This window comes from Canis aureus, chromosome 4 (assembly GCF_053574225.1).
Source record: "Canis aureus isolate CA01 chromosome 4, VMU_Caureus_v.1.0, whole genome shotgun sequence".
NCBI lineage: Eukaryota > Metazoa > Chordata > Mammalia > Carnivora > Canidae > Canis > Canis aureus.
In genome coordinates this window covers 81,073,077-81,098,147 of record NC_135614.1, presented here as the reverse complement: position 1 = coordinate 81,098,147, position 25,071 = coordinate 81,073,077, and the positions used below count along the sequence as shown (strand labels likewise).

The following is a 25,071-nucleotide window of genomic DNA, read 5'->3' as shown; positions in this document are numbered from 1 at the left end:
CACCAAAACTAACAAACTCAAAGGAAGAAATTGATAAATTGAACCAAATTAAAAGTAAGAAACTTTCTTCATTTGGGGACACCTGGGTGGCTCAGTAGTTGAGCGTCTGCCTCTGGCTCAGGGAGTGATCCTGGAGTCCTGAGATAGAGTCCCATACTGGACTCCCATAGGGAGCCTGCTTTTCTCTCTGCCTGTGTCTCTGCCTCTCTCTCTGTGTGTCTTTCATGAATAAATAAATAAAATCTTAAGGATGAAAGGAACTTTCTTTATTAAAAGACACTATGATGGTAGTGAAGTTAGCTGAAATTAGAAAATAATTTCAGTATCTCCTGAAAAAATGACTTGTATATATACAAACTTTTATAAAGTGGCAAGGCAAAGTTAGATAGCAATAAAAGCATAAGTAAATATATGGAATAAATGGAACATTCACAAATTTCTGAGGAAGTATATGTTCATTCAATATTTTGAAAACATTTTATGAGCATCTACTAAAGATAAATCTATGCCCACTCTGGGATTCAGGAATCTCACTCTTAAAAATATACCCAAAGAAAATGAATCCACATGTAACAATAAAAATGTGTAAAAATCTTTATAGATTCTTATATAGATTCTTATATATATCTATATAAATCACATCTAGTTAGAAGCTCATCAATCATTTATCAATAGAATAAATTAATTTTGGCATATTTAAACAATGGCATACTGTACAGCCATTAAAAGTTAATCCTACATATAATGTCATACTTGAACCTGTCCTGCATAAAGTTGAAATATAGAAGCCAGGCATCCTGTGTAATCCCATACATATAAAATTCAACTACTTGCAAACTTATCAATAGGAATTGGAGTCAGCAAAGCAGTAATCTTTGAGAAAGCATTGATTAGAAAAAAATGAATGAAAAAGTGTCTTCTCACACGCCCCAGATTTTTTTATATTGTGATTTTGGTCATATTAACATATATAAATAGAAATGGTAAATAGGTAAATAAAAATTTCACTGACCTGTATATTTACACACGTTAGTTTGTACCTGTATACTTAAACAAACCAAGTTGGCAACACATACCCATACAAACACACATGCATTCATTAAAATCCTTATCTATTGTTGCAGAATTATTTGTTTACAGTCATTATTTATTACTTGTAACGGGGTTCTTAATAATGTTATTTTCTATTTGACACAATATTACATAGCAATTAAGAACTATTTCTAGAAAATCATTTTAGGACATCAAAATATGCTCACATTTTAATCTTAGGAATGCTCCACTATCTGCATACATTTATCCTCTCCGTGTACACTTTTTGCTTTAGAAAGGAGACCATTTTATCATTGATCAACTCTAGTTTTAAAATTATTCACAATTTTCTAACTACACTTTTTGCACTGTCATTCCAAATCTTAACATTCTGTATTACTGCTTTTTGACTTAGGACTTACAGAGAATAGCAAAGGACATGGTGATAATGGCTGAGTGATCTAAGGCAAAGAAAGTAAAATTAGCAGGCAAGAGCTGGAGAACAAATACGTAACAGCAATTTCCTGGTATCTCTGAGTTATTTTTAAATGTATGTTTAAACCTCACTGACTTTCTTTCAATTTCTCTAAAGCTTCAAATAAGTGGTCAAAAAATAATCTCTATGAAATTAATTCTAAATGTTGTTAGTTTTCATAATCGATCACCCTGTCACTGTTTTCTTGAACTTGATGGAACTGTGAATGTCACAACGTTTCAGTACATTAAAAAATATTATTGAAGTATAGTTAACATACAATGCCATATTAGTTTCAGATGCACAATATGGTGATTTGACAATTCTGCACGTCACTCAGTACTCACCATGATAAGTGTAGTCAGCATCTGTCACCATAAAACTTTATTATGTTATTGACTACATTCCCTATGCTGTATTTGTTATCTCTACGACTTACTTGTTTTGTGACTAGAAAATTGTACTTCAACCATTTTGTTCATTCCTTCCCTCTTCCCCTCTGTATTTAAGAACCTATTGTTTGTTTCTTAGATTTCACATGTAAGTGAAGTCATATAGTATTTGCCTTTCTCTATTTTACTTAACATAATACCACCTAGGTCTATCTTTGTTGTTACAAATGGCAATATTTCATTTTTTATGGCTGAATAATATTTCATTGTGTATATAGACCACATCTTCTTTATCCATTCATCCTTCAGTGGATACTTTTAGAACTAATGAATTCAGTAAAGTTGCAGGACACAGACTTAAAATACAGAAATCTGTTGCATTTCTATATATCAATAACAAAGTAGCAGAGAGAGAAATTAAGAAAATGATCCCATTTACACTTGCACCACAAAAAAAAAAACACAAAAAACAACTACCTAAGAATAAATTTAACCAGGGAGTGAAAACCTATAGTCTGAAAACTAAGACACCAATGAAAGAAATTGAAGATGACACAAATAAATGAGAAGATGTGTGATGCTCATGGATTGAAAGAATTAATATTATTAAGTTGGCCATACTACCCAAAGCAATCTACATATTCAGTGCAATCCCTATCAAAATACCAATAGCATTTTTTTTCACAGAAGTAAAACAAATAATCCTAAAATTTTAAGAAACCACCAAAGACTTTAAGTAGCCAAAGCAGTCTTGAGAAAGAAGGATGAAGCTGGAGGCGTAAGAATCCCAGATTTCAAGATATGCTAAAAAGTTATAGTTATCAGAACAGTATGGAAAAGTACAAAAATATACACATAGATCAGCATAACAGGATAGAGAACCCAGAAATAAATCCATGCTTAACTGGTCAATTAATCCACAACAAAGGAGGCAAGAATATACAATGGGTAAAAGACAAATCTTTTCAATAAATGATGTTGGGAAACTGGACAGCTAAATGCAAAAGAATGAAACTGGGCCATTTTCTTATAGCATACACACACAAAAAAAGCCCTAAAAATGGATTAAAGACCTAAATGTGGGACCTAAAAACATAAGTCTCCTAAAACAAAACCGGGCAGTAATCACTTGACTACTGGCCTTAGATGTTTCTCTTGAAGCAAGGGAAACAAAAGCAAAAATAAACTATTGGGGCATCACTTAAAAAAATAATACTTTTTTGACTAGAGCATTTTTTGTTAGTTCTTCCCAAAACCAGTGACCAGACAAGGTACTTTGTGGACATAAAGGCTAGGCAGTGTCTAGGAGCATATTTACCCTTCTCAGCTGTCTTTCTTCTCTGGGCTGGGGATGGTTGAAGATTTTAACTTCCAATTTGATCTTCCAATTTATCATGAGCAACACAAATTGTTATTTGCTAATATTAGATTAACAGAAGTAGGAAAAAAATGAAAATTTTCTGGTACTTCCAGTCTATAAAATTTGAAGATAGATACTGAAGTTTCTTGACTTAATTCAGAGCTGCCATTATAATGGATTTATGGGAAATACTGACATAACTTTGTATTTATGATTTTTCATTATATTCCTCTTAATGACTTCCCTAATATCATTATATAATAAAATTTCATGATTCCTTTGTTTACATTTTTGAAGCAATACATGTATATTCATTTGTATAAAAATATATTTAGCCCATCGTAAATTAGAATTTTAAATTTATTTTAAAAATTAGTGTTTTTTAGGACAAATGGAGTATAGTTTATCTTATTTTGTTGTATATAAACAAGTTGGGTTTAATGCTCATTGTAGGTAAATGTGTCTGGTAAACTCTGAGATTTCCAATAATGCACCAGAAAAGGATAACTTAGGAGCTAGGATGATATACTAAAATTTAGGGTTACACCACAGGACTAAGAGAATAAACAAAATAGTCTGCCTTGAAAATTCTAAAAGCCTACAGAGAATCAAAGTAGAATCTCATAATTTCACTTCCTGCTGGGACGAAAATCAACAATCTTCAGGGAAGAAAACAAAATCCAGAACATTCACAATGTGTTACCCATAATACCCAGTATGTAATCTAAATTTTATAGAGTTTTAAAAAGCAGAAAAATATAGCAAGACGATAATCAATAGAAATAGATAAAAAATAACTCAGATGTTATATTTAATAGGCAAAGGCTTTAAAGATTACTATCATAAGTATATTAAAGAATTTATAGGGCATACTAAAAAAAATGGTTGCATATATAAGGGATTCCATAAATTATATGAAAAATCTAACATGCAGAAATGGAAACCTAGGACTGGAAATCATAACTTCTATAAAAAATATATATAACAGTGAATTGGACACAGAAACAATAAAAACAATAAATGTGATGACACTAAAAGCAAATTATCCAAATTAAAGCACAGATATAAAGATACAGTGAAAAAATATATAGAAAGTCTCATTGATGTATAAGGTGATTTGTAGTGCCCTAATATATTTGTCTTTGGAGTTCGTCCTCCCGCCAAGAAATAGAGCAGGCCATAAAAATAAAAATGAGTAGACAATTAAAAATTTTGATGCAAAAAGATCAACTAATCTAAAAACGCCCCTGAATTCCAAGCTGGTTAAACAAAGTACATCTAGAGGTATCTGGATAGCTTAATCAGCTAAGTGTCTGACTCTTGGTTGTGGCTCAGGTAATGATCTCAGGGTTGTGAGATCAAGCCCCATATCAGGCTTGTGCTCAGCACGGAGTCTACTTGAGATTCTCTCTCTCTCTTCTCCCTTGCCCTTCCCCCTGCTTACAGTAAATAAATAAATAAAAACATAAATAAATAAATAAATAAATAAATAAATAAATAAATAAATCTTTAAAAACAAAACAAAACCTACATCTATATATCAAAGTACAACTGATGTTGAAATGGACTGTCAGTGAGCAAAAGACACTGACAGAACCATAAAGGCAACCAGAGACAAATACACATGACATAAAGGGCAACGGTGATAAGAATAATGACTGACTTCCTACTAAGAGTAATAAAATCCATAATGTAAAGCAGAAAAAAATTTTAAGTGCGAAGAGATTAAAAAGCAAAACAAAACTCTCAAGTCAATCTATATTCCTGTATCCAATTAAAATATTTTTTTCAAAAATTGAAGTAAAATAATATTTTCTGATAAAAAGAAAAGCTGAAAATATTTGTTTCCATCAGATCCACACTACAGGTTCTGCTAACAGAAGTATTCAGGTTCAAAGGAAATGACAGCAAATAGAAATTCAGATCGATATGAAAGAATAAAAAGCACTGACTAGAAATAGTAATTACATAATAAAACATAAGATTGTATTTTCTTATTAAGTTTTTAATAAATAATGAAATGCTTAATTAAATATTAGCAACACCTGGTGCAGTTTATAATATATACAGAGGTAAAATATATGACAAATATAGAATAAAGGCTGACAGAGCAAATAAAATTGTAAGATTATTGCATTGCATGCTATAGTATATTTATTTCATTTGTATTATAATAAATTAAAGATGAATTATAAAGAACAAATTCAGATACCTAATAAAAACACTCAATTGACCCAAAACCCAGTAGGAAAGGAAAAACCAATAAACCACCTCTGTTTACAAGACTTGTGTTTAAAATAGAATTGCACAAAAAGGCTGAAAGCAAAAGAATGTAAATGATAAAATGTACAAACATACTCCTATATGAAGTGTGCCTAAGTTTGTATCAGGCAAAATAAGACCTCAAGGAAGTAGTATTATCAAAGATCATACATGATGTTTCATAAAAATAGAGCATCAATTGATCAGAAACAAATATAATGGCCATGTCTCTAATAACTGTGTAAAAATAAAGAAAGAAAACTTGATAGGGGTAAAGAGAGAAATTAAAAATGGAGCACTTTAATATTCTTCTCACAGTAAGAATTGGAATAAGGTGAATCAAACCTGTAACCATAGGAAATCGAATAATAACATCATCAAGTTTACATAAGATTGAAAAATACTATAGCTAGTGAGTATGCAAAACACATTTTGCAAAATATTTTTTTAAATTGCATTTTTTCTAAACCCATTAACATGCAATAGCAATGGATCTTATTGTATTTATAGAGTAAAATCAATAAAACATAAAGAATGGGAGAATCTTTTAATTTTTCAAGAAAAGCGTTTGTTGTAGAAACCATTGAAGAAGCTGAAACTTTCACGAAATAGCCACCTACAAATATATCCCTCCCCATTTTAGGGGGAAAAAAGGCCTCTTTTCCTTTAGATTTGCCAAGTCACTTATTCATTGATCTTGAACTCATTTTTGTGCCTCTATTAGCAGAGTTCTCAGTATGATGATTTATTGTAATCACATCCCTAAAAAATTCTGACTTTAAAATAAGTTATTTACTGAAGGAATTCCTCGAAGTGTGTATTCAATAGCATATCCAGAATGACCTCAATTACTGTACGAAATCAGTGTAAAAAAGCTTGAACATCCTTTAGAATATTGTCCTAAGTCCTTTTCCATTAACAATACCAGCATAGCTATAAAACAATTAATATGAGTTATTAGAGTTTACTGTGGACAAATTACAAAATGTTTGTGTGATCCTAGTGCTAAATTAGGCTAAATAGAATTTAGATATCAGGAATTCAGTCTGTTGGGTAACAAAAAAGTATCATCCTTCATCTAAATTGAGACTTCTATCAGGTCCTTCTCCAGCAGGTCAGCAATAATAGCGTTTTGCTTCTTATAGATAGAGACTTTTCTGCCTACAATAAGTTATTTTTATCTATTTCTAAGATAGAGACCAGTTCATCTTATATATTCTTATTTTTAAGACTCAGCCTTGGTGTCCCACATTGTAGTTGTTCAATTTTTAAAATTAATTGAATAATAATACATAGGGCTAAAATCCACATAACATAGTCATAATTTTACAAATAAATATCCAATTTACTAATAGTGTCCTATATTGGCATATTTTGAAAGATAAGTGTTACAAATTTTCTGAAATGCAATTGGCTAATGCATACCCAGACCTTTAAAATCATTCATAGGGATCCCTGGGTAGCGCAGCGGTTTGGCGCCTGCCTTTGGCCCAGGGCGTGATCCTGGAGACCCGGAATCGAATCCCACATCGCGCTCACGGTGCATGGAGCCTGCTTCTCCCTCTGCCTGTGTCTCTGCCTCTCTCTCTCTCTCTGTGACTATCATAAATAATAAAATAAAATCATTCATATTTTTGAATTTTGTAATTCCTCTTCTAGTAACAAAATAGTCTAGGAAGTGTAATTTAAAAGACACTGAAAGTTAGCAGGTACCAGTTTTTCATCACAAAAGGGTGTGTGTGTGTGTGTGTGTGTGTGTGTGCATAAAACCAGAAATTTTGGAAAAGATATAAAATTAATTTAATTAAAAATTATATATATGAGAGAAGCCTGGTGGCTCAGCGGTTGAGCATCAGCCTTTGGCTCAGGTCATGACCCTAGGGTCCGGGGATCAAGTCCCACATTGGACTCCTGCTTCTCCCTCTGCCTATGTCTTGCCTCTCTCTGTCTCTCTTCCTGTGTCTCTCATGAATAAATAAAATCTTATTAAAAATTATATATATATATATATAATACTATATGGCTAATACTGAAATTTCAACATGTACAGAAACAGAATTAAATGAGAAAGACAAATTAAAAATTATATAATTAATGTAAAATTAGCAATATTAAAATATATAATGAGGAAATAAACAGAAATATGTAAGCATTTTAACCTTATGTTGGTAGTGTAATAGTTATCTTTGATTTTTTTCCAATTAATTTAAATTTTTTGGACCAAATTTTTTTGTAAGGAGTACAAATTACTTTTACAATAATAATAGTAATAATAATAATAATAATAATAATAGATGATGCTTATGCTTAATATTTTTCACAATCCAAAAAAAAATATTTTTCACAATCCTCTCTCTAGACCCTCCTGGAGATTTCATTCTTTTTAAATTTCTTTCTTTTTTTTTTCTTCAAAAACTGATGAATATGTAAGTATGGATATGATCTTCTGCAAGTTTGGAAGGAGAAGAAATAAGTTGATAAGTGGTATAATTTTGATAGGAAATTCTAGCTGGGGAGACTGACAATGGGCTTTTTTTTTTTTTTTTTTTTTTTTTGGTATGAGGACGCACTTGAGATAGGAATGAAAGGAAGAAGAGGTGAAATGATGGGAAAGGGTTTAGAAATACTTTCTGAAAAAGCCCCATGACCCTGATAAAATAGAATTCAAGTATATGGAAAAGAAAAGCTTGCTTAGAGCTAAAGCTACATAGTTGTGGGGACACAGAAGACAGGCTGGAACAGGCAACGAATGATATTGAACACTTAGAAAATTCTACTTAAGAGAATCTGGGTTATTTTTCTAGAGATATTTTGTCCAAGAGGTTGAGATCATTCAAGAAACAGCGCGTAATACTTTTTTTAAGAATTAAAAAAATAACGAAGTCAAGTAAAAAGTCTATTTAGTGCGCTAATGCCGTGGCGCAGTGAAGTGGTGACATAGTGCTAGCAACGGAGGAATTGGCAGTCAGAATTAAATGATAGCACTCTATTATAAAAGCGGAGTTTTAGAGCTCTCAGTGTGAAATAAGCCTTTGTAGACTGTCCAGAGAACCTAGCCTTAACGCTTAATATTTTTCTCATGTGTTTTTAGTTTTAAACAACTAACCTATAAAGAGAATTTTGGGATACAATGTGCCCATAAATCTGAAACAGCTGCCACATGTACTGCAGCACAAGTAAAGCTTTATAAAGATAATTTATTTAGATTCTGAAATACACTATAATATACTATAAAAATCTATCAAACATCCTTCAGGAACTTTGAGACTTTATTTCTGTTTCTGTACACATCAAACTGCCATTTTCTGAAAGCCTAAGAGAACATTGCCTATCCGAGTACATTATTTTATGTATGCTTTGGGGAAATATCAATATTTAGTGCATATGTCAATATCCGTAAGTACAAAAGAGTCATCAGACAGTTTCATCACTCAATCCGATATAAACCAGACTCCTATTCGATTTCCAGTTGGTACCTGTGCTTCCCATTGTTTTAGTTAACACCTAAATCAGTTTTACAACCGTTGTAACCGAGAGTTTGATAAATGCTAAAAATCCTCTTCCATTCTGGGATTCTATAATTATACTCATGATGATTTCAGCTATGGAATAGTAAAAGTTTTTGAATTAAAACTGTAAAAAATTTAGAGCTAACCCTGTAAAAAATACATTGTATTTAAATGGTGCCTAGTTATAGGCAGTTCCACAGTGAGGTGTTGATGGCTCTGAGCAAAGCAAATGCTTTGAATTAAAATATAAGGATCCCTGGGTGGCTCAGCGGTTTAGCGCCTGCCTTTGGCCCAGGGCATGATCCTGAAGTCCTGGGATCAAGTCCAAAGTCAGGCTACCTGCATGGAGCTGGCTTCTACCTCTGTCTGTGTCTCTGCCTCTCTCTCTGTGTCTCTCATGAATAAATAAATAAAATCTTCAAAAAAAATAAAATATAATGGTCAATTATGTTGATAGTTCAAATTATTTTATGGATACTAATGTTTTCCTTCTGAAGGAGTAAATGCTATACCTGTAAGTTTGGTATTTCTCTGTGTAATAAATATATTTTAATCATTCTATATTAAGTATCAATTCTCAGTAATAGGCACACAAACAATTAATTCTTAATCCACAACACCTCTGGATTGTCCTTAGGACAATTCCTCAGTATCTAGATCTAATGTGTAAGAAATCAAATGCAAAACAAAAAAAAAAAAAAAAAAAGAAATCAAATGCATATGAAGTTTCTCTAATAGAATAGTTGGAGCCTTTGCTATGCTTCTTGTTAAATTTATTTAAATTCTACTCTTAAGCAGTTTTACTCTTTTGCCTAAGTAATTCAGCCATATATGTCTATTCAAATTACAGGCAAACTACATGGCAATTGTCATAACCTTGTAATCCTCTTAAATAAGATCCAAAGACTTCCCTCAGTACAGGAAACAGAATGAATAAATCTCTGATAGCTTCCATCAAAAACGAGCAACCAAACTTCAGATGTCATTATTGTGGAAAACAAAAATTACTTTTAATTTTTTAAAACATTTAAATCCAGTATAAAATACAGAAATCACTCTTAATTTTGGCATTCCTCACTTTCCTGTCCTGTATTGCAAAAGTCTGAAGTGACATACAAAAATATTTTCTAGTTTTCGCTTATAAAAACATTATCATAATTCATTTTATTGCTCCTCTAGTCCATCCTGACAATGAAAGCAAACTGATCATCCCACACTTGTGCAACATTGATAATGAATTAGTACAAAATCTTTCAACAGGATTCACTTTCCTTGCTGTATGTAAAAACAGCTCATCATGGAATTCTGGGCCTTTTACAGTAGTGGCCTAACTTCATCCTATTAGGCTAGTCTGTGTGTGTGTGTGTGTGTGTGTGTGTGTGTTTTATATGCATAGGGCGCCATATGCAATCCCACTTCCTTAGATTTATCCACATGCAAATTTTATTAAATTCTTACTAGCTCTTCTTACCCACAAATGCAGCCCCATCGACAATCCTATAGAATACATCAGAATTTTGGAGTTAAAGAAATCTTAGTGACAATTTAACCTAACAAGAATTTGAGATTTGGAAAGTTTAATTAACTTGTAAGTTCTGCACAACCAGGAGTGACCCTTGTAAGTTTCATGTTTATGTGCACGTACAAGTATATTTAATTAAATTTTTGCTACTACTTTATTTGTTTTAAAACCACTTACTTTAAATTCAGAATCAAACTCTAAATTTTACATCAAGGATTATATATTCTTAAAACTTTATACAATTTTACATCACCTATGAATTAAAAGAGGACTTAAAATTGCCTGCCATCCCAACCTCCTGTAAAACTAAGAAAAAATATGAAAATCCTTTTATATTAGATGCTACCTAATCTCTTTGAATCATGGTGCATGGTAAATATGGTAGGTCTTTACATCACATGAAGGTCGCCAAGGGAGTGGCTCCGACAAGACTAGGCAAACAGAACAATGTGGTCAAAAAACCGCAATCTGTGTGGCATTCGAAAAGTTGAGTACTCAGGAGAACTCAAGTAATTTGATCAAGTTGAGTTGTAAAGGTCTAGTTAGTCTCTACATATGTAAATAAATAATGATTTCAAAAGCCGGAGAATAGGTTAGGAGAGTTTGTAGAGCTTTAAGAACTTAATGAGCACTAAGTATTTGGAAGCCCACTTTTAGAGTAAACTAAATATATGATGCATGGTACATCTAAGACAAGGCCCTATTACAAAACAGAGATAACATTTTTTCCCCCAAAAGCAGTACAGGTGTTTTATTTTGTTGAAGTTTCTCTTTCATACATGTGTTGCCTTCCAAGTATAATATGAAAACAGTTGACATATATTTTGATTTTCTTCATTTGACAAAAATTCTTCTTATTATAATGTGTTTACACCTTTGGCTCATAATCCGGTTGTCAAGGATAAATGGGCACAAAAAACTGAACACCTTAATTTATGTCCATGAGTTAAAAAAAAAAAGGGGGTTATTTTCCGAAGACAAGTGATAAAATATTTTATGAAAACTAATTAAATAAAACTATGCACACATTTAGTTCCTTTTTTTTGGTGGATTACTGAACTAGTTAAAAATAAGCAGGGTGGTACAAAAAGATCTAATGTATAGTGTATATTTTAAAATGTCATGCAGTAACAGTGTCTGTTAATCATTGCATAATCAGCTCTTAGAAGGAACCTTTTTTTTTTTTTTTTTTGGAAGCTTTTTTGTTTACAGCTAAAAATAACTGATTGTAGTAGAGCCTTGATCGCGTGGCAATTGAGTATCTCTCTTTATCTGTGGCTATTCTTCTGCATCTGTGAATCTCCAAGGATGAAACCCTCTATGTGAGACCTCGTGAACTGGATGTGTCCTTTATTCACTGTCTTAGAAAAAGAATCATGAGGCAATTTCAAGTCCTTAGACACAAACATTTGTCAGTTGAACTTGAAATATCCTGATGTTAGTTATTAACTATACTTTGGAAAGTGATGTTAAATGAGGGATGCAGGGTGATGCCCTATGACTAACCTGAGGAAAAATAAGAGGGAAAAAGGAATCAGCAAGTGTACTATATGGGGCAAAATGAGTATGACCCATGGAACCAGAGGAGAGAGATATCAAAAGAAGAGGAAATAATAGGCTTCCGATAAAAGAAGCTACATTTGAAAAAAATACACTGTCACACACACAAAATGAAAAATTAGATCAAGATTTTGGCAATTTTACAGAATAAATGTATTTCTGGTTTAAAAGCAATTGGCATGACTTTTGTGATATCAGGTACTTTTTATAGTTTTATTTTTGTCCTATTCTATCTTACCTGCCTTGTGTTACCAGCAAGTCAAAGAATATTCAGACCATCGCAGTCACTTCTAGTATCATGTGCAGAGAATCAAGAAAACAATACATATGATTTATGGGCAATATGAGTAGCCATCATTGTTTATTTTGTTCTAAGAATTTGAAAGTATCTCAGCATTAGGCACATACCTGGGACAATGCAGTGAATAAAGGAATTGTCCTGTATATAGAATGATATGAGTGAGACTGGTATGGGGAAGATAGAATAATAGAATAGAAATAGAATAATAAAATAATATTAATAATATTATTGATAATAAATAATAATAGAAAATTCTGGACATCAGATCATGTCATATATTTTGAGACAGAGAAGAAACAGGAAGAGAAAAGTTATGAATGTGTTTTCTCAAAGTGGGATATAAGAAGGGAAAGTTACATATTCTCTATTTCATTTGTTCCAGAGTGCTAATGAGCACCTGATGCTGCTGCTGCTAGGATGGTTTTAACTTTCCTAAAGGTTAAAAAGGTACTGCCTTCTTCTTCTGTTTTCTTTCTCCTTCTAGAATCCTTTGGTCTAGATTATAGGCAGGAAGTGGTTCAGCTTGATATTAAGAAGCAGAGCATCTAGATAGAAGTAATTGTTACTTGTCCTTATACACAGTATACTATTCAGATTATAAATTGTTTATTAGTACAGACCAATATAATTTTCAATATATTATTGTATCTTTTTGCCTGACGTAGCACCCTAGGTTATTATTTATCCATAAATTTCAAAGACAAGTTTTAAAATCTTGTAATGCACACACATAAACTTAAATCATATAGAGCTGATTAATAATGACTCAAGTCCACATATGACATTTTATTTTGAGGCTTGCTATGGATACTGACCGACATTTAGCTACCTGAAGAAATCACATTCCCCATTCTAGCCTCCTGCAAACGCATACAGTGTTATGCCTTCGGCACATCATGATTAGTTAAAATTTTTAAATAATCATTCTTTTAAATATTCAGCATGGGAGGTTGCTAAAAAAAATAAATAAGTTGCTATGATTTTCAGCTCCTAGATTTATCATTAAACAACTCTTACCTTGCCAACATATTGTGTATCTGTACCTGTGTACTCTTCCAACAAGAAGAACTGATTCCACATCCAGCCACGCTTGGTGCGATGTAACATTTTACCGTCATCTTTTGTCAGATCCACCACACTTTTGCTTGGTAAATCACTATTAGCTTTCTCTTGTAGTGGGATAGCATCCACTGTATGAAACATATAGGTCCAGATGAATACTGATAGGCAATAGTAAGTCCTCATTATAAGCAGGTTCAGCAGGATCTCAAAGTCTATGTACGATCTGATTCCCCTGAGGAGTAGAGGGAGAAAAATGCTTTATGGGTTGTGTTTCATTTTCATATAACCTGTAAACTATAAAACTTATCTAAATGTTATTAAAATTTTATGAATAATAGAGGTGCCTGAATGGCTTCATTGGTTAAGAGTCTACCTTTGGCTCAGGTCATGATCCCAGGGTCCTGGGATTGAGCCCCATGTCATCAGGCTCTCATGGGGAGTCTGCTTCTCCCTCTGCCCCTCCTCCCACTCAATCTCTCTCTGTTGTTCTCTCTCCCTCAAATAAAATCTTTAACATATACAATTTTGCAGACAATATAGTATATGTACATTATTTTTCCATGTTACATCAGTGAACTATCATTAAAACCTCACATATCACATGGCTAGGTAAGGAGACATGTAGCACAAATAAATTAAACAAAATTAACAGTTGACTTTAACATCACTATATTGAAGCCTATAAATAAGAACATATTTATAATTTAAAATACTAAGTATTTGAAAAAAATTAAATCCTACAATATACCAAAGATTATATTGAGTGTTCCTAAAGTCTTTAAGATTAGTATATTTGTTAATTATACATATATATGAGCTTATATATTTTAAATTACATTGTTCTTTCTGCACATTTTATTAACGTTTACAATATTTCTTCTCTTCCTCCAAATCTTCCTCCTCCCTCATTCCTCCTCTTCCTCTCTTCCTCTTCCGTGTTCTTCTGTAACATGATAAGATTTTCCCTCATGGCAAATTAAATTATACCAAATGTACTTTGGATTGTGTCTTACAATACCTAGCACCATACTATGTTGATCCTTTATGATTGATAGCTATATTTTTTTCTAACAGTTTAGTAAGTTAATCAAATTTGTTGGAGTCTGAAGAAAGTATGCTCCAAATGGAAACATTTTTACCCTATAATTTAAAAAAACCCAAACATTTATTTCCTAAAATAATAGGAAAAATGAGAACATAAATTTGGTATGAGTTTAAAATTACATATGGGGTCTCAGCTATGGGATAACTTGATGCAGAATTTTGCTGCAAATAATGTCTCTCAGTCAAGATGGTAAGTTGATTTTTCTTGAAGTAAAAAAAGCAAATATGGTAATTCATTTGGTATTCCAGAATTAATTTAATAATTAAAAAATTGGTTTTATTTGTGAAACATTTCATTCAGAAGATGTAAAATTATAATAATGCTGCTGGTGACGATAATGATTTTGGTAAGCAATAGAAACCCATCTCAAACTAGTATAGGCAAAAAAAGAATTCATTGGATTATAAAATCAAGTGACATGTAGAAAGAAAGGAATGAAAGGCACAAAGAGGCAACTGGGCCTTTCCTGCTCATAAAAACAAGAATTAGGGGCTCGGCTGTTTAGTACTATTCTCTCTCGCTCACTCCTCTCTCTTCTCTTGCTCTCAACTAAGCCTCCTCAACCTGGTGGGATATAGAAATATATAAAGTTCAGGTTTAACATCTTCCGATCCAGAAAACTACTGATAGTATTTTCTAATCTGAGTTTGAAAAATTCTGGGAATGGACTTTAATTTACCTGGCTTAGGCCAGATGCCCAACACTGGACCGACCACACATCTCTGGAGTCTGTTGTTATCAAGGCATAAAGGTCAAACACATGCTTCTAGCTTGGCTTTATCCCTTATTACCTGTGAGATTTGGGGATATTTACTTGGTCTCAAACTACTTTTTCCTATAAAAGGAGAATAATTAATACCTGACTCACAAAGTAGTTATTAATTTTATGTTGAACTTTAATCAATACAAAGTAATAGCTATTTGTATCACAAGGACTTTATTTTATTTATACAAGAACATATACCTACAAGAAAATTGAGGTGGGATGAATTTTAAGTCATCTGACCAATGTACAAGTAGTAAGTATTTAGGAACTAATTTTTAGACACACAGCCTTAAACAATATGTCTTACAAAAGATAATATAAGTAGTCAGTGTAGTCCTAACATTCAAATTTTCCAAATGTTAATGTCATCATCATCATCAACCATTGCTGTTTCCACTATAGCCATATATAAATATATCAGATAGAGAATGGTGGTTGGCAGATAATAGTGTGGATGCTTGCTATGGTCCAGAGCTATTGGCTCTGTCAGCATGTATGTAATCTAATTTTTATACCTATTATTTAAAAAAATTCTTACTTAACCAAATACACATAAATGGTCCCAAATCCACACGTTCCAAAATGAGAGAAATCAAAATCATATTAGTTTTTGACTCTGAAATCTCAGGTGAATCTTACCTTTTATCAAATTTTATGTGGCTATTTATAATCCTGTAAATCGAACCACAAACAAATGTAAGGCTCTGAAATAAGTATCAGAAAACTACAATGCCAAAAAGTGCTTAGAAAAAGTGCAAAAGCAACGAACCCTCTAGAGCCGTGAGCACAGAACATGCCCTGCATTTTGGTGAAACAGTGACGGTGTAGTGTGGGAAAATAGGCAACTGGAGAATCTCAAGAACTGCTGGTATCTCACTTTGATAAAATGCAACCAACTCCTTAGTAGACCACCCTGGTCACCTGTTTCTTTCCCCCCACTGGGAGATGTCTTCTGATCATTATCCTTACTGACCACTCTTGCAAGAGAAATTGGAGAGCGTTCTTTATTTCCTGTGGTCTGTTCTAATTCCAATGCCCACTCTGGGTGGAAGCCTTTAAGCAGAAAAATCCACTTGTAGTAGATGAAGCCAGGATCCTGTAGGTCTTTATAAGCTAGAGGAAAAAAATCTGCATTCATTTTCAGTGCAATGGATATCAGTTGGAAAATATGGACACTAAATAGTTAGAAAAGATCAATTTGACTGCAGAGTGGAAAATAAGCTGGAGGGTAGACAAGAGATCTGGTTAAGGAGGGAGGTCAGTTAGAGTCTATCTCTCTAATCAAGAGACAGATGGCAATGGCCTATAGAGAAGTGGTCCGCAGTGGACATTGATACTGGGCTCAGGGTCTCTTTCATTCTTTAATATGCGCGCACACATTACATGCGCTATAAGTTTTGCATGCTTTCGCCTCTAATGGCCTACACCTGCAACTCTCTTTGGAGGACTTCCCTGGGCTACTGGAGCCAGTTTGCTCACATGCACAGGGGGCTTAAAGTGCCTACAAGTTTACAGTCATCTCCCATGAAATCCCTGAGCCATTGTCTAACAGGTGCAGAAGTATGGAAATCCACACTTTATTTACATTCCAGAGTTCCCCCACAGAATCATGCTGAGGCTGCAACCTCAAAAAATCATAACCTGTTTGGATTCTTGCTTCTATACTGCTTTCCCATGCTCCCTCTCACTTCCTGACCTGCGAGCAACTTATTAACCAATAACTTGTACACAAATACTCGCCTCAGGATCCACTCTTGGGAAATGGACCTAGGATGTGAATACAATCCACATATGAATATGTCAAGAAAAGTATATACTACTGTCTCATGTGTTAATTATGGAAGGTGGAAAAAAAAAAGACAAATAAAATGTAACTTCTGGATTATTAGTTTGTGACCTGAGTAGACTATTGTGCCATTTTGGGGAGTGTTGCTTATAGCAGAGAAAAGATGATCTATTAGAAAAATGAAGAATCAAAAAAATAAAAAATTAAAAAAAAAAGAAAAATGAAGAATCAATTTTTTTCTTATTTGTGGTCATTTTTATTCTACTTACTAATGACATTTCAGCATATTAATCATAGGAAGCAAAATGACTCACTGTCCTACTAATATAATTTAGTTTAATTTATATATTTATGACAACTCTTTAAGACGGGTTTTTCTATAGTGCCTCTTATGATGATAAGAAAACTGAGGCACAGAGAGGTTAAATGACTTGCCCAAGTTTATGTAAGTAGAGACAGAATAATTGAGAAATAAATCAAGGTATGCTCTTGAATTGGGCTCCACTGCTCCAGAAATGGCCTAACATCTGTGATACTGGCAACCAACACTTATTCTAACGTACGTTCTGTGTTCTAGACACTATCCTGAACTCCCATCACAGAAATACTACAAGGGGGGATCCCTGGGTGGCTCAGCGGTTTAGCGCCTGCATTTGGCCCAGGGCGTGATCCTGGAGACCCGGGATCAAGTCCCGCATCGGGCTCCCTGCATGGAGCCTGCTTCTCCCTCTGCCTGTGTCTCTGTCTCTGTCTGTCTGTCTCTGTCTGTCTGTCTCTCTTTCTCTGTGTCTTTCATGAATAAATAAAATCTTAAAAAAAAGAAATACTGCAAGGAAGGTATGAAAACATTAGACAAAAGAGTAAACTAAGGCTTTGCTTGTTGAAGTAATCTGTTAATATCACAAGGTGGTAGTCATCTGTGGGAAAGATGGGAGACATCCGGGATTTGAACTCTGTTGGACTGATGTCAATGTTCCTGATATTAATTATACTGCTACTAAGTAATATCACTCCATATGCACCCACCTGGGCCTTCCTTCACGTGCTTTAACCAAGACCCAATTCAGGGTCTTTAGTCACAATCTGACCTGGAATGGTCTTATTGTTTTCAGTCTCTCTATCATATTCTGCTTTCTTGAAGAGTCTTCTTTAACAACTTTTTCAAAAATAGCTTATCCTATTTTGGTCTCTATTGATTTCTTTTATACTATCCATTTATTTCCTACATATTATCCACCATGATTTTAATGATGTCTTTCATTTAGTGAATTACATGTTTATTGACTGCTTCCTTCAGTTATGGTGTGACTTATACGGTATTGAGATATTTTGTAAATCACTGTGTTCTGCATAAAATAGTTATTGATATACAGTAGGTACTTAGTATGTATTTATGAAATTAGTTAATCGACTCATGCTTAAATGGATAATCCTTAGTTTGAGTCTGGGATCACCAATGAGATTGCCTTAATGGCCCATTGCATAAACAAGCGAATAGAGATACAGAAAGAGCTGAACTGGGAGGAAATGTGCCTTTGAAAGAACTCTAGTGTGTTTTTTCCTAACAAATGAACTACAATCTGTATTTCCAAAATAAGAGTAATATGCATAAAAATGTGCATAACGTGGGCTTAAGTATGAGCTTCAGTACATGATTGGTATAAATTATAGACTGTTTAAACTTGAATCCCTTTCACTAAATATATTCTTTATTTTCCTCATAATTTTTGGCATAATTCTTTCACATTTAGAAAATATTAGTGTACCCCTCCAGTGGCCAATTTAACACCAGTACAGTCCTCTGCTTTTAGACAAAAGTACACATTATAAAAGGTTTTTTATTGCATTTTGTTTTAAAGTTAGTAATTCTTATCTCATGGGGTTTATTAAAAATTCTTCCCATTCCTTTATTTATTCAATAGCAACAAGCTGATTACTAAATTTTCTATGCTTAATTATCTCTATCAGCCTTAAATGTTCTGCATTTTAATCATATTTTTGTTGATAAATAAATACCATCAGATGCATTTTAGTACAATATTTTAAATTCGCTTTAATTTTGATTTTGTAATCAGGGAATTCACTTGAATCTTGTTAACTTTAAAAACTGAAAATTGTTTTATTATTATTCTCTTGTTCCTATAATTATATTTCAATTGAATTTGAGAAAAATGACTGCTGGCTATTTGTGAAACCAAAAAAATGTGCGTTATTGTAATTAAGTAGGATGTTCAGCATATAAAATCCACATATGAACTTAAGATTATATCATTATTTCTTATCCCTATAGTATAAACTCAGATAAAGTATTTTCATAATTCCAACCTTGTTTTTTAAGCAGTTTCTCAGATGAAATGTACATATAATACAAGTATATATGATAATTTTAGTATTTTATTACTATTTGTAATCAACAAAGTACTTCCATATACATTAACCTATTTATCTTTTTAAAAAATGTGGATGTGGTCATATAATTTACATCTTTTTCCAGGTAAGATATATGAAGATTGGAGAGATGAAAAAAGCTGATTCTGATTACCCAGTTACTTAATGGTGTGGGCAAAAGTCATCTTCATATTGTTTGATTCCTTGGCCAGTGATCATTACATAATACTATTGTGGGTTTTTTTATTTTTTTAATATCATTTGGAGAGACAAATCTGACAGCTTAGTTAGGGAAACATATAGAACAAATTCTATGAATTTGAATAGACATTAAAATTATGAGTCTTACATAATCAAGGAACTATTTAGGGATATACATTTTAAAATAACTATTTTTCATAGTAATTGATTCTTACACTGATTATAAATATGAATTTCTTTATAATATGAATCATATGCATATATAATTGGATTATTGGTTTGTTTTATTTATTCAATATATGTTTATTTATTTTTTAAAGATTTTATTTATTTATTCATGATAGAGAGAGAGAGAGAGAGAGAGAGGCAGAGACACAGGCAGAGGGAGATGCAGACTCCACTCCGGGAGCCCGATGCGGGACTCGATCCGGAGACCCCAGGATTGGGCCCTGGGCCAAAGGCAGGTGCTAAACTGCTGAGCCACCCAGGGATCCCCTCAATATATATTTAAGGTCTCTAAAATCATTTATTGATTTTTTCAACAAACCTCATATTCAATTATTGTCACATTGCAATTTAGGATTTTACCCTTACCTAATAAATTTATATAATGATCTCAAGAAAAACAGAAATTAATGGAAGAAATATGAACTGCAGGTTTGCATAAGGATTTCTGAATAGTTGACATTAAGTAAACTCTCAGCTTTTAATATTTAGCTTTAGGTTGTTAAAAAATTTGCCGTATAGACTGGTATCAGAAGAGAAACTCTTGAATCAGGCTTTGCCAGTGTCCTATCAAAATAAAAATAATAAAATTGTACATAATAGAATATGAAGACAAATATAAAATATATAGAATTATATAAGGAGATGTAAACAACCTATTTCCAGAATCTGAGAAAAGTAATCACAATCTATAACGAGAGTGAAACTAGAGTAGGAACATTAGTAATGAATGACGATTCTCTATATGTGAAAAATCCATCAAATTTCAATGAAAAAGAAATTGACAAGCAAGTTTTACCCAGTATTGGTCCCCTGAATGGGGATCCAGAGGTTCAAAACTTTTGAATAATCTTCTTCTACAAAGATAAACCTTTGGAGTTTGCCCCAATCCTATTATATCTATTCAGCATATGCACCCCTGTAATCTAATAGGATGGGGGAGGAAATGAAACAATTTAGGGAGTATTATCTTGTGTATATATTTTAATTTGGAGATCTGCCTTACAAGTAAATCATTTTAGTTAGTGTCAGAGAGGGAAAAAATGGCTGTTAAGTGAGAGCTGTCCACATTCAAGACTTGTTTAAAAATGTTGGCTAATGAGGTATTATTGGTGTGGGAGAGACAGGTAGAATTTGATAGTATCATAAACAATAGTGACATTTTTAGTCAATGTGTTCTTAAATATTAGCAACTCGATTAAAAATTTAAAAGTTGATATGGGAAAATGACACACAGCATGAAATTGGGCTATAATAAAGCCTATGGGAATGCACACCATCTTATCACACATAACACTTTCACCTGAAGGCAAAACACACACACAAACAAAATAATAACACCTCACAGAGCACAATACAGAGTCCATGAAAATGTAGGAAATCAGATGAAGAAAGGACTTTATATGGGAAAGAGCAATTAAGCTAGTATAGGATATAGAGGAGAACTCAAGTCTCATGCTTCTCACAGTCTGGTGAATTTCTTAAATACATGACAAAAGGAGAAAAAAAGACAATTTTTATGGAGAATAAGTGAATAACACTAATATATAAGAAATTTTCTTCAAGACCAGTAACAATATAGAGAACTTATAGAAGTATCTAAAAAGAAGTACAAATGAATTATGGACATGTATCCATTCATTGTCCAAACAAAATTGATAAAAATCATGCCATTTACAAAGATTGTTCTAGGCACTGAGGACACAGCAATGAGTTAAACAAAGTACTTTACCTTATAGAAATGATAGAGGAGACAAATCATCACCATCAACAACAAACCAATAAACTGGCAAATGATTTCAAAACTTACTATAATTGATATTGATCAAGACCGCATGGTTTTGGCAAAAGGATAGACACTGATATCAATTGAATAGAATAGAGAGTACAGAATTCAATCCATGAAAATTTAGCGAACTAATATTTGATAACAGGGCAAAAGTCAATTCAATGGAGAAAAGGTGGGGATCCCTGGATGGCTGCCTTTAGCTCAGGGCCTGATCCTGGAGACCCAGGATCGAGTCCCACATCGGGCTCCCTGCATGGAGCCTGCTCCTCCCTCTGCCTGTGTCTCTGCCTCTCTCTCTCTCTCTCCGTGTGTCTCTCATGAATAAATAAATAAAATCTTTTTAAAAAATGGAGAAAATATAACTTTCTCAACCAATTTTGCCAGAAGGCTGGACATCCAACTGGAAAAATTTTTAAATGAATCTAGATACAGAACATATACTTTATACACAGATTTACTCAGAATGGATCATCAGCACATATGTAAAAAATTGCAAAATTTCTTGAATGGAGAAGAAACTCTTAGTGACTTCAGATTTAGCAATGAGTTTTAGGTACAGCATGAAAAGTATAACTGATGAAAGAAAAGCCCGCTAAGATGGGCTTTATTCAAATGAATATACTTGCTCTGTGAAAAACACCATTAAGAGAAAAAAAAAAAAAAAAAAAAAAGACATGGCATCATCTGAAACAAAATCTGCACCAAATACATATCTGTGAAAGAATTTATACTTAATATATACAGAAAATCATGCAAAACTCAATAATACAAATACAAACAAATCAATTAAAATGAGCAAAAAGTCTGAAAAGACACCTCACCAAAGGGTTATACCAATTTTAAATGAGCATAACACAACACAAGAAAAAAGAAAAACAAAGCCTCTCAAAATCCTTTATCATTAGAAAACCGCAAAATGAAACAACCAGAGGCTCTTACAAAACTCTTAATGGAAAAGTGATATGGATGTGGAGCAAAAGGACTCCCTTCATTGCTAGTAGCAATGCACTAGGATACAGGCACTGGGAAAAAGTCTTTTGTGGAGCTAAACATATTTTTACTATATATTCCAGGAATCATGCTTCCAGGCATATACCTAATTGACTGAAAAATAATGTCTGTACCAAAACTGTCACATCAATGTTTATAAAAATTTTATTCATAATCTCTAAAAACCAGGGGAGTGGGAGGGTGGAGATGAATAAATTGTAGTGTAAGCCCTGACAGTTTTCCTTTTTTTCTTCCTTCCTTCCTTCCTTCCTTCCTTCCTTCCTTCCTTCCTTCCTTCCTTCCTTCCTTCCTTCCTTCCTTCCTTCTCTCTGTCTCTTCCTATTTTTTTTTCTTTCTTTCTTTTGGTAAGGAAATATGTGAATATCCATCGCAACTATGGTTATCTCAAATAATGACATTGCCAGTCACATGACTAGATAAGGAACAGGATGAACCCTGACACTCCTCTGAGGATCCTTTGTTTTAGAGATGATGTTTGATTTAGATAACTGATCATTTAGGCTGCTTGTTTTCTCTTGAAGAGCTTTAAATTCCTGATATTATATTTTAAATTCACCAATAAACTGTGACCCTGAGAAACCCTGGGCCCTCGCTGTCAACCACAATAAATGCAGAACCTCAGTGGCTCTACTTTCTTCCACCCCATCCACCTTTTCCTCCTCCCCACCAGGTGTGTGCCCAGGTATCCCTTGTGCATTACAGGAGTGGCAAGGACTAAACCTTTTCTCCTCTCTTTCTTTTTCTTTCTTTCTTTCTTTCTTTCTTTCTTTCTTTCTTTCTTTCTTTCTTTCTTTCTTTCTTTCTTTCTTTCTCTTTCTTCTTTTAAGAGTTTCCAGATGGTTACTGCTTAGGGCGCCTTTTTATCATAAGAATCACAGGGCCTGGTCCATTTACAATATTGGTTATGGGCAGGTTGAGAGTGGTACAATACATAGGGGAGTGGATAAACAAATTGTGCTATATTTGCTAGCTAGAAAATTGATCAGAGATAAAATGAACTATCAAGCACCAAAAAAAGGGGGGGGGGGAAGGAAACTTAAATAAATAGTGCTAAGTGAGAGAATCGAGCCGGAAAAGGCTATATACAGATCAATTCAAACTACGTATAAGATATTTTGGAATAGGCAAAGTTGTGAGTGAGTTAGGGACAAATGCGGCTAGGCAGGGATAGGCAGGGGGCCAAGAAATCAGGATCACAAAAATCCCAAAAATGTGAAGATGAAAGAAAACCAGAGATAAACCAAAATTCATCTGTTCCAGGTGCCAGATGTGGGATCTTGTTATAACAGCTACTTGTAACCAACAAAGAATTACCTGACCCTAAAAGGGAGGTAAGCCATTGAAGGTGTTATCACTAGTCCTTACTCAATGGTGATGTCAATAGATAATGTTAAAAGGATTTAGGTTCCTGGTTAGATTTCAAGAAAAGACCCTACAAGCCCTGAGTGGCAACCCTGTCGGGATCCCTCTCAGTCCTGTGAGCTTTCTCCGTATCCTCACTTAATAAACTTCGATTCTTTTACTCACTCTCTTTTGTCCACAAGACTCATTCTTTGACCTTGTGAGCCAAGAACCCAGAGTTCCTGTATCATGAGGACAGCAAAACGATGAGCAGTTGCCAGTGGTTTGGGTTGGGAGGAGGGGTAGTGGGGTGGGGATGAATTGGTGAGCAGAGGAACTTCTGAGCAGTGAATTCTGTAAGATATTACACATTTGTCAAAAACCCACACAGCTTCACAACATAGAGTGAACTGTAATGCATGCAAATAGGAGGAAATCACTTTGAAGTTGGGGGCTGGAGCCCCAAGATGGAATGCAGACTGTGACAAGAGAATTTAACTTATTACAAATGTTTGAAATGACTTCAGTGAATGGAAGGGGAGGAAAAGGTGTTGACTTCAATAAAGTGACTGGATCTCTGGGTGGCTCAGTGGTTTAGTGCCTGCCTTCAGCCCAGGGCGTGATCCTGGAGACCCGGGATCAAGTCCCGCATCAGGCTCCCTGCATGGAGCCTGCTTCTCCCTCTGCCTGTGTCTCTGCCTCTCTCTCTCTCTCTCTCTCTCTCTGTGTGTGTGTGTGTCTCTCATGAATAAATAAATCAAATCTTAAAAAAAAAAAAAAGAAGTGACCGGAGTCTCTAAGATTAAACGGAAGGTGGTTGCACACATGCACTGCATTCCAGTTAATAAAGCTATTTCTCCCTAAGATACAGTTAACAATTCTCATGCTGCTCGACATGGGTATTGAGACTGAATAATTAGATAAATCGATGGAGATATTGGGAGTCAGGTTTCTTATTGTTGTTATGGGAATTTACAGATGAGC

General features: G+C 33.6%; 1 protein-coding gene across 2 annotated transcripts in view; it reads right to left on the bottom strand.

Moving 5' to 3' along the window:
* The window catches only part of CDH9 (cadherin 9), a 131,902-nt gene that overhangs the window by 69,531 nt on the left and 37,300 nt on the right, over window positions 1-25,071 (bottom strand). For both annotated transcript variants that reach the window (XM_077896357.1, XM_077896358.1), the window contains exon 2: window positions 13,431-13,707. In XM_077896357.1, the coding sequence (XP_077752483.1) occupies window positions 13,431-13,658 (228 nt within the window). In that variant the 5' untranslated portion in view covers window positions 13,659-13,707. The remainder of the gene's footprint in view (window positions 1-13,430; window positions 13,708-25,071) is intronic.